At 29.6% G+C, this 11,314-nt stretch overlaps 1 protein-coding gene across 1 annotated transcript; it reads left to right on the top strand.

The window, feature by feature from the left end:
* The first annotated feature begins 3,858 nt into the window (after nucleotides 1-3,858).
* Nucleotides 3,859-6,265, top strand: LOC110661630 (calmodulin-7). The gene is made up of 2 exons (XM_021820308.2): nucleotides 3,859-4,028; nucleotides 5,530-6,265. Exons 1-2 carry the CDS (start codon nucleotides 3,953-3,955, stop codon nucleotides 5,901-5,903), a joined length of 450 nt encoding a protein of 149 aa, XP_021676000.1. The 5' UTR covers nucleotides 3,859-3,952; the 3' UTR covers nucleotides 5,904-6,265.
* The last annotated feature ends 5,049 nt before the right edge of the window (nucleotides 6,266-11,314 follow it).

Genomic DNA, 11,314 nt, shown 5'->3' with positions numbered 1-11,314 from the left:
ATATATATATATATATATTAATTTACACAAAACTAATTGGCACATATGATAAAATCTTTATATGAATAATTTAGGAATTACATATAATTACAAATAATTATTTATTATCTATATATATGTAAATTCTGCTTTTTATTTTGTAGTATATAGTGTATTAAAGTCCTACTTAAGGAATGCAGAGACTCTATTCCCAATCAATAAGGTCCTAATTAATTATTTTGTATATGCATATATTTTTAATTTTAATGCACTTTTCCTTTTACCTATATTCATTTTATCATTTGTCGTTTATTATGCCATAATATATTTATCTATAATAACCTATATATCTGTAATCAATTTATAATATATAAAAGTAGGAAGATGAGATAATGGCATGTGCAAAAATTTCCATGAATAAATTTAATAGTGACAAATTGCCTTTTATTTTGTTTGGTTAAAAAATAATGTAAGAATTTATTATTATTTAAAAAGTTTTTAATTTGATTGGTTAGAGTGGTTTGTTATTTCCCTTTGAAAAGTTATATAAGAAGCTTGGAACTAAAGAATGAGAGAAAGATATTTATAAATTAGCAAGGAGGAGAAAAAAGAAATGTTAAGATCTTAATCAAGTTAGGTGCATTAAGGATAAAGAAGGTAAAGTGTTGGTGAAAGATGAGGATATTAAAGAAAGATGAAGAAATTATTTTGATGATCTCTTTAATAATAGTCAAAATAGTAATAGCGTGAATATAGACTATAGAACAATAGAAAAAAAAATGTGAATTATACTAGAAGGATTAGATCTTTAGAAGTAAAGAAAGCACTTAAGAGAATGAAAGTGGGTAAAGCCTGTGGACCCGATGGAATACCAATTGAAGTGTGGAAGTGTTTGGGAGATATGGGAGTGACATGGTTAACTAAATTGTTTAATAAGATTTTAAATTCAAAGAAAACGCTTAATGAATGGAGGAGGAGTATTTTAGTACCTATTTTTAGAAATAAAAGAGATATACAGAGTTGCTCAAACTATAGGAGAATTAAACTCATGAGCCATACTATGAAGTTGTGGGAGAGAGTTATGGAGCATCGACAACGTCATGATACTTCTATCTCTCCCAATCAATTTGGCTTCATGCTTGGTTGTTCAACTATAGAAGCGATCTTTCTCATTAGAAGCTTGATGGATAAATATAGAGATGCGAGGAAAGATTTACACATGGTTTTTATCGATTTGGAGAAGGCTTATAATAGTGTTCCAAGAGATGTCTTATGGAGAGTGTTAGAACAAAATGAGGTATCTATTAGGTACATACAAGTGTTGAAAGACATGTATGAAGGAGCAACTACTATTGTGCGCATAGTGGGAGGGGACACAAGAGATTTTCTTATCTCAGTTGGATTACACCAAGGTTCAACCGTAAGCCCCTATCATTTTACATTAGTTTTAGATGAATTAACGAAACATATACAGCTTTGGAGACACAAGAAGGAGTTAATAGAAAACGAGAGTTTTGGAGAAGTACTCTATAGTCAAGGGGCTTTAAGTTAAGTAAAACGAAGATAGAATACATGCATTGCAAGTTCAGTGAAGGCCAAACTGGTGATAGAGAAGGAGTTAGTTTGGATGGAGTGATACTGTCTCAAAGTAATCACTTTAAATATCTTAGCTCAGTCCTTCAAGTAGATGGGGGATGTGAGGAGGATGTTAGTCATAGGATTCAAGCCGGATGGTTGAAGTGAAAACGTGCCACGGGAGTTTTATGTGATTGCAAGATTCTCAATAAGTTGAAAGGAAAATTTTACCGTACAGCTATACGACCGGCCATATTATATGATAGTGAGTGTTGGGCACTGAAAGAGTCGCATGTGTTTAAGATAAGAGTTGCAGAGATGAGAATGTTAAGGTGGATGAGTGGCCATACTAGACTAGATAAAGTCGGTAATGAGAGTATTAGAGAAAAGGTAGGAGTGGTACCAATTGAGTATAAGTTGAGAGAAGGGAGATTGAGGTGGTTTGATCATATAAAGCGTAGACATACGGAGGCTCCAGTTAGACAAGTAGAGCACATTAGGGTAGAGGATAGAAAGAAAAGAAGAGGTAGACCTAAAATGATATAGAAAAGAATAGTACAACATGACCTATAAGCATTACACATTTTTTAGGATTTAACCCAAAATCGTTTAGAGTGGAGAGAGAGAATCCATATAGCCGATTCCAAATTTTTTGAATAAAAGCTTACTTGAGTTGAGTAGAGTTGAGTAGAGTGGTTTGTTATTTAAATCTAAATTCTATTAAAGAATAAAATTTATTAAGAATTTTTTATTTCAATTGAAAATTAAATTATAACACTAATTAATTGGTATAGAATAACTTATTAATCTATATGCCAAAACATAAGTTTTGTTGTTAGCGTAGCTTTTTTCGTTTTACTCTTATAATTATGAAACATGAGTCTGACGCTGTAGAAGGCATTATCACAGTTTTATTTTTATTCACAATTACTTAAGCAGTTTCTAAAAAAATTGTGTTGGTATATTAAAAAATTATAATAATTAAGAAAGTTATATCCTTGAAAATGTAATCAATGCTTATTATGGAGTCTTTATTTATTCGCCTTATTTCTTTTATTTTTTTTAAGTCAACATGTTACTTTTATTTTTAATTATTCTTTTGGTTCTTCACTATAATAGAGTAATTGGAATTTGCACTTATTATCTACTTATATATGATGAATCTTTCTGTTCTTATTTATATCAATAAGTTTATTGTTGAGTATAAACTCAAAAAATCTCGCAATACTCAGACCAAGTTTCTGTAAGTTCACAATTAACTATTGACCACGGATGGAAACATTAAGCAGCCATAGGGCACATGGAGCATTTAGCCCCTTAGAATTTGAAAAAGACTAGGGGTACATTAATCTTTCTAACAAAAATAAGAATTAAATTACTTTGAACTTCCTTACTTTTAATAAAATTAACATTTATATCTTTTTACTTTTAGAAATGTAGTATTTAAATTTTTAATTTTATAATAATTTACTTATACAATTAAAATATTATATAATTAATCCCTAAGATTTTTCTTTAAATAACATTTTAGTCCTCTTTAATTTCTTAGAAAGTCAAAGATAAGGGACTAAAATGTTGTTTTATCTAAAAAAATAGACAATAAAAGTTATCAATAAAAGAAATAGAAATTTTTTGCAATTTTTTAGAATGACTGTAATTTCAATTTTCATAAGAGGAAATGTATATATTTTTTTATTAATCTTTCAAGAGATAGTTAATCAAGGTGAACTCTATTATTACTTGGTTTAAAACAAAATATGAAAAATAACGTAATTTAATTAAATTTTACAAGTTATCTTATTAAATTTTTATAAAATGATATTTTTTTATAAAATAATTAATTATAAAAAATTTATTAATTTAATAAAAAAATAAAATTTTTTCACATAAAAGAATATATATAATATTTTTTAATAATATTAAAAAATATTGTAAATAAAATTAAATAAGATATATTTATTTAATATTTCATATTTAATATATATTATTTTAATTATAATTTAAAACACTATAAAAAATATAATAATTTAAGATATTAAAAATATTTATTTTTTTTAGATTAATAAAATTATCTATAATTAATCATTCCACATTAAAAAGTATTCTTTTATAAAAATTTAATGAAATAAATTAAAAAATTTTATTAAAACATTTTATTTTTCAAATAATCATATAATACACCAATGACTATGTACATCATGCCCTATGAGGCTTATTAAGACCCATGGGAAAGGATCGCCTGCGGATGAGGGAGAAAAAGGTACTTACACATTTTGTGTGGCCCCGCCTATTTATTTCCGATATCAGAGTCAAAGAACGCATCTATTATTATCATTTTCCCATTCTCCTTTCATTTTTTCTTCCTCTTTTCTCTCTCTCGCAAAACATATCTTCAAATATGGCCGATCAGCTCACCGACGACCAGATCTCTGAGTTCAAGGAAGCCTTCAGCCTCTTTGATAAGGATGGCGATGGTATTTTCTGTCAAATCTCTCTTTATTTTATCATTTTTTTTAAATTATTTTTTCCCCTCTTACCCTTTGTTCTCTGTTTTCTTAGATTTAATTTTCTTCTCTTTATTTTGCAATTTTATCATTCCAGTTTTGATTATGTTTTGGAAACTAAGCTCGTTAAGATGAGTTGGCTCATCTATACTTATTTTTTATTTTGATATCTGGGTCATCTAGAGGCTTTTCAAAACCTTTGTGAGAATATTTCATTTTATATTTTGTTAATTATTAATTTACGTTCTCTATAATTTAAAGGTGAATATGATTATTAATTTAATTATTTTGATTTATTTGACCTATTTAGATAAACATGATAAAAATTAATATAAATTTTTTAGAGAATAATTAATAAATGTAATTATAAGTTTGTTCTGGGTTCCTTAAACTTAATAATGAGTTGAGCTAAATGTAAGTCGATTTTCTAAGCTTGATAAATTGGCAAAATATGAGTCGAGCTTGCAAGTTTGATAAGTGAACTATATGTCGGCTGAGGTTGAATCAAATAAAATTAAAATGAACTCGCTTGAGTTCGAGCACAATGAAAAATCTTACAAGGTGAGTCTGAGCTGCTCAAAGATCGGCTTGACTTAATTGTAGCTGTGCCATTGTCATTGGTCGTGCGACTAATCTATGATTAAGGTAGGAGGGTTATGGTACTATTTGTGTGGATTTCTTTAATTGAAGGATTTGTTATTCATATGTTTTATTTTTGTTAAAAATCTAGGTCATTATGCATTAGAAGGATGGATGTGTATTTTTCACATTTGTTTTCTTGCGATTATGATTATGACTGATTTGGCTTCTGTAGAACGGAACATTTTATTTATGTTATGTGGAAAAATGATGGCTTTAGCAATAGATGTCTATTTAATCCAGCTGCCTGTGTCTTATGAGAATGATGGCTTTGAGGGGATAATCTTAAGGAAATACTTAGGGTGACTCTTTAACAAGTTTAAATGTTTATTTTATTTTTCATTTTTAGTCAAATTCTATGTATGCATATGGTAGTATCTTTGCTAAACTTAAGTTTTATTGACAGCATATGGCACAAAAACTTGCATCAGTATCACATTTTTCATTTTGATTTTGTAATAATAAATGATTATGTTCTGTGTATGTACATCTTTTCCTGGGTTTCTTGATTTAATGTCCAAATTCTTGTTTCCCGTTTAATTTACAGCTACTTTTTGAGTATTAAGTTTTGACATTGATATGATGATATCTATGGTCATTTTCCCTGTTTCTAAGTTGAAACATTCATTTTATTGTCATCTTGTTGAGTATTGGAGCATCACAAACTAGTTACCGTGGAGTTGCTCCATTGAAAGCACAAAGTTCCTGGTGATGTTTCTTAGTCTATAGAATGTTGCCAAAAGGATTTGTTTTCTAACAATTCAGTAGATTTGCTTGATTGCTTGTATTGCTGACTATGCGTCTATTGCAATGGTTTCTTATTTTATTGCAGGCTGCATTACTACTAAGGAACTTGGGACTGTAATGCGTTCGCTGGGGCAGAACCCAACTGAAGCAGAGCTCCAGGACATGATAAATGAAGTTGATGCTGATGGGAATGGTACTATTGATTTCCCGGAGTTCCTTAATCTGATGGCCCGTAAGATGAAGGACACTGATTCTGAGGAAGAGCTCAAGGAAGCTTTCCGGGTTTTTGATAAGGATCAGAATGGCTTCATTTCTGCTGCTGAACTTCGCCATGTTATGACAAATCTTGGTGAGAAGCTGACAGATGAGGAGGTTGATGAGATGATCCGTGAGGCGGATGTGGATGGTGATGGACAGATCAACTATGAGGAGTTTGTCAAAGTCATGATGGCCAAGTAAGGACCACTCAACCAAAACTAATATTAAAAAGCATAAAAAAGGGAAAAGGAAACAGGGCAGATAAGTTTGATGAGAAAAATTCTATTTCCTTTTAGGACATCTTCATTTGGTGGTATTAGCTTTGGTTGGGTCGCCTGTTTTCATGTTTGCATTATTTTGTTGCACTTTTCATTACTATCTATTTGTTTGCTCTATTTCTTATTAGTAGCTTGGCTTGTTAGTTTCTCTTTTTTATTGTTTGTTGTTTTATATTTACCTTTTGTAATATGAAACCTAGAACAATCTGGATGATCAGATGTTTTCCTTATGAACGACTAATTTTTGTTGATATTCTAAATTTTAGAGTTACTTTTAGTTTTACATATTCATCTTTCTTATGGTATATAGAATGAATTCTTTATATATTCATTGCTTAAAACAGTTGCCATAGCAATTAGGATTGATACTTGGGTTGTCAATACAGCTGCACATGTTTATTTTCTTACCCACCCCGTTCTCCTGGGCCAACCTAAGGTGCCAGGAAAGTGTATTTATTCTTTCGATCATTTATGAAGTTCTTTCTCTTATTTCTAATTATATATAAATACAAATCTTAGCCAGCTTCAATTTTATGAAGATAAAGCAGTCCAGCCTGAAGCGTCTTAGCTTTCAGGAGGATCTTAAATGATGTGTATAGTTCTTTATTATTTTTTTTTTTAATTATTATTATTATTATTATTATTGTTATTATTATAGACTTAAATGAACTAAGTGTTCTTATGCTTGGACTAGGCCTTGGGGTAAATCTTTTCCTTGGATCCATGGATGCACCATAAGATATTATATGGATGTTAAATAGTTGCCTCCTTTTACCCCAAGGACACTAGAACTAGGAGTTACTCTATGGATGGAAAATCATTATATTCAATTTGGTTGGAAGGTATTGGTGAAGGAAAAAACAAAAAGCTGAATGTTGAATAACTGTGATATCCTTTTCTTTCCTGAATTTGTTGTTGTAAAATATCTTACGTATACAGGATATGTTCACCGTAACATAGGAAAATTCATGGAGTATGATTTCCTCATCCAAATTTGGTGCTTTAAGTCCACCCATACTGGATGGTAAGCATGAATGCATGAATTGCCTACAAGTTGTGGCGGATCCTCTCTTGATTTCTCCCAGTGGGAGCTTTGCAAGAGGCTCTTTATTTGGTTTTTTGCTTGCCTTTACCTTCAGCACCGATTCCTTTAGGAAAATTCTCACCTTGGGTTTTGCATGGAATAATGTTATTATTGGTTTGGTACACAGCGTTGTGTGAATTTAGAATGCACTACTGGGTAGGGTAGAATTCTTTATTTTTCTTAAATGTCCACCAGCAGTGAGTTTTATGTACTCAATTGATGCATTCTAGTCGATGATCGCATTAGGACCTGCAGTGATCAGCTGTTTCGATGCAGATGCATATTAAAAAAAATCTCGTAAGTGAAAAGAATCTAGCTACTGGTCTAGAATTTCCTCTTTTTTTTTATAAGCTAGAATTTGCTTCATTAGAGCCTTTTTAAGTCTTTGTTTGAGATTGTGATTAGAAAAATATCATTGTAGATGTTGAGAGTGGTTTAGTATAATGATTAAATTATTTCATTTATGATTTGGAGATCACAGGTTCAAGCCATGAAAATAATCTTACTCTGTAGAGTGGGAGTAAGACTCTGGTTATTAATCCTATAATTATTAAAAATATTTGTGATTAAAATGTATTAAATTTATTTTAAAATTAGTTGTAATGCTTTTCTTCATTTTATAATGAAAACAGAAATTGGGTCTAGAAATTAAAGAAATTTAATTTTACGGAAACAAATGGAGTAAAAAATTTTGTGATTTGCTATATATAATTTGAAGAAATTATCTTTATAATCAAACGATGACCCAAAGTGACAGCATACTTAAAATAAAAGTGTCATAAAAGTGACAACTTCAAATTTATCCTTTTTAAGTAAATTAAATGGATTGTTACGCTTTAGCATTCTTCCATGCCATGCATGCCTGGTGTGTGTTAAAAATAAAATAAAATTACGAAGATGGGAGGCCTTGTTTCTTTACGCATACCCAAAAGAAAGCAGAAGCTGATAAAATGATGTGATTATTATTGTATAAACAGCAGAAGATCAAGGAGCGAAGAGATGGGGCGTGCAAGGAATGACTCCAAGGATGGCAAAATTCATGGTGGAAAGAGACGTCGTAAAAGTGATCGGATTCGCAAATGTTTGATCCTCTGATGTTGCTTCCATTTCTGTTTAGATTTTCCCTTAATTCTACAACCTAACTGTATATTCTAATATTTTAAGGACTCGTTTTAAATAAAAATGTCTTAAATTTAAAAATATAATATGATTTAAAAAAAAAAACTGATAAAGCCACTTGATGGTCAAATTTTTGTTTCATATGGACTTTGAATGAATAGTTTACTAACTAATTGGTTGTGAGAATGCATAAACAAAATAACAAAAATAATGGGTAACGTGTACAATTTTTCGAAGAAATGGTTGAATTTTGGTTAAAGGAATTTTTGGTGTATCAATTGAATCTTATAGTAGCAGATTAAAATTGAGGGGCTGACATAAAATTATTTTTAAAATTGAAGACGGATGATACAATTTACTCAAAAGATGAGTAAAATTAATAAAATGATGATTTTCATTTTAAAAAGCAATAATTATTTTTTTAACTTGAAAATTGCGAATGAAAGCCTGTGGAAATTTTTCTAGAATAAAATAAAGGTTGAGAAAATAAATTAAAAGTAATTAAAATAAAATAAATATTTTAATTGAGAAACGATCGCTACACTTAACTTGAAATAGAGATTATTATTTCTCATTATGCAGGTTATTAATTATTATTTAATTTTAAATTTTTATTAATATATAAAAATAAGTTAAAATTTAAGACTAGGATAATGAAAATATCTAAAATTTTATTTTTAAATTTCAAAATTACTTAAAAAGTTGTTTCTAAAAAAAAAAAAAAGGAAAACATTACGTGCAGATGAGGAATAATCAAGGGATATGATAAATGGCCCAACACACCCTGTTTATTATCGATAGTCAAGAAGGTGCCAATCAAAGAGAGCGCTTATTATTATCATTTTCTCCTCTTTGTATTTTCTCCCTCTTTTCTGTCTCACAACACATAGCTTCAAATATGGTCGATTAGCTCACCGACGACCAGATCTCTAAGTTCAAGGAAGCCGTCAGCCTCTTTAATATGATTTTTTCTGTTAAATCTCTCTTTATTTTATCACAATTTTTTTGAAATTATTTTTCCCCTCTTACCCTTTGTTCTCTGTTCACTGTTTTCTTAGATTTAATTTTTTTTGCAATTTATGTTTCAATTTTATCATTCTTATTTTGATTTTTTTTAGGACCCTGAACTCGATAAAAAGCTTGTTTCTGCTCGCTTACTAATTAAGAAGTTGTGAGTCAGCTACTTAATATGTTTATAAACTTGATATCTGGTTCATTTAGAGGCTTGTGAAAACCTTGTTAGAATATAATCATTTTATGTTTCGTTAAGTATTAATAATGTTCTTTTCATAATTTAATCAAAGGTGAATATAATTATTAGTTTTGTTATTTTGATTTATTTGACCTATTTTGATGAAGATGAATAAAAATTAATACAAATTTTTTATATAATAATTAATAAAAATAATTATTAGCAATTTGGTTTGTTAAACTTAATAATGAGTCGTGCTTAAGCTTTTGAGCTTGATAAACAAGTTAAATGTGATTCGATTTTCTAAGCTTGACAAAATATGAGTTGAGCTTGCAAGTTGATAAGTGAACTATACGTGGGCTGAAGTTGATTCTAATAAAATTAAAATGAGTTGCGCTTGAATTCGAGCACAATGAAGAATCTGACAAGGTGAACCTGAACTCCTCAAAAATCGGCTTGATTTAATTGTAGTTGTGCCATCATTATTTGTCGTGTGTTCGATTTGGGATTAAGGGAGGAGGGTTATGGTGTTATTTGTGAGGATTTCCATACCTTTTCTCTCTTTTTTTTTTTTTTATATATATTTTGATTGTTTTGATTTATTTAATTGAAAGTTTTCTTTTTTATTCATATTGTTTTATTTTTGTTAAAAACCTAGATCATTACGGATTAGAAAGATGGATGTGTATTTTTACATTTGTTTTCATGCTATTATGATTGATTTGGCTTAGGTTTAATGGATCATTTTATTATGTTATGTGGAAAAATGATGGGTCTAGAAATAGATGCATATTCAATCTAGCTGCCTGTATTTGAAGAGAGTGATGGCATTGGGAGGAAAATTTTGAGGAAATACTGGGGTAACAGTCTTGACAGGTGTAAATATTTATTTTATTTTTTATTTTTAATAAAATTCTATGTATACAATTGTACAACATATGGTAATATATTTGCTATACATAAGTTTTCTTCACAGCATGTGGCCCAGATATTTGCATTAGTATTGCATTTTTCATTTTTATTTTGTAATAAGAAATGATTATGTTCTATGTATGTAAATGTTTTCTTAGGTATCTTGGTGTTAATGTCCAAATTTTTGTATCCTGTTTAATTTACAACTGCTTTTATTTTTATCATAAGGTTTTAACATTGATATCTATAGTCATGTTCCTAGTTTCTAAGTTGAAACATTCAATTGATTGTCATCTTGTTGAGTATTGTGGAGTTGCTCCATTTAAAACACAAAGTTTCTGGTAATGTTTCTTAGTCTATAAAATGTTGCCGAAAGGACTTCTTTTCCAACAATTTCACTAGATATGCTTGATTGCTTGATGACTTCACCTAAGTTGCATATAGAAGAAGTTTTAGGAATAAGTGAATTCTAAAAGAGAAAAGAAGTTAGAAACAATTATTAGAGCTATGGCAGTTGCTCTGTTTCTCGAATCTCTTTCTTCTCATCTTTTTCTTTTTCTTCTTCTTCTTCTTCTCTAGTTCGTTTCTTTTCCTTCCTTTCCTCTTCTTTAGTTTTGGGTCTTTCTTCCTTTCTTTAAATTCTTGAATCACATTTCTTTCTTCTTTTGTTGTTCTCTGGTTCTTTCTTCTATTTTTCTTCTTTAATTTCTCACTTTCAACATTTCAGGAAACTTATTTCTTCAAATGCTTGAAATATCATGAAACTTGTTAATTTTTTTTGCTTAATTTTCTCTCTATCCTATTTTCCCTCTTTTTCTCTCTACTTCTTTCCATTACAATTGAACCAATTTGCCCCCTCAATTTAAAGAATTGCATCAATTGAATATAATTTTGCTCAGTCAGCAGGCGTGTGTAGATCACGCACTGAAGTACGCGTTATTGACTATAAGTATGCAGACATGGAATTAGGGGGCAAATTGATTTTTAGGTGCAAGTTCAGGGGTGGGATATGCTTTTGGCCCTCTAC

This window comes from Hevea brasiliensis, chromosome 9, assembly GCF_030052815.1.
Source record: "Hevea brasiliensis isolate MT/VB/25A 57/8 chromosome 9, ASM3005281v1, whole genome shotgun sequence".
In the NCBI taxonomy this organism is placed as follows: Eukaryota; Viridiplantae; Streptophyta; class Magnoliopsida; order Malpighiales; family Euphorbiaceae; genus Hevea; species Hevea brasiliensis.
This window is presented reverse-complemented; position numbering and strand designations above follow the sequence as displayed.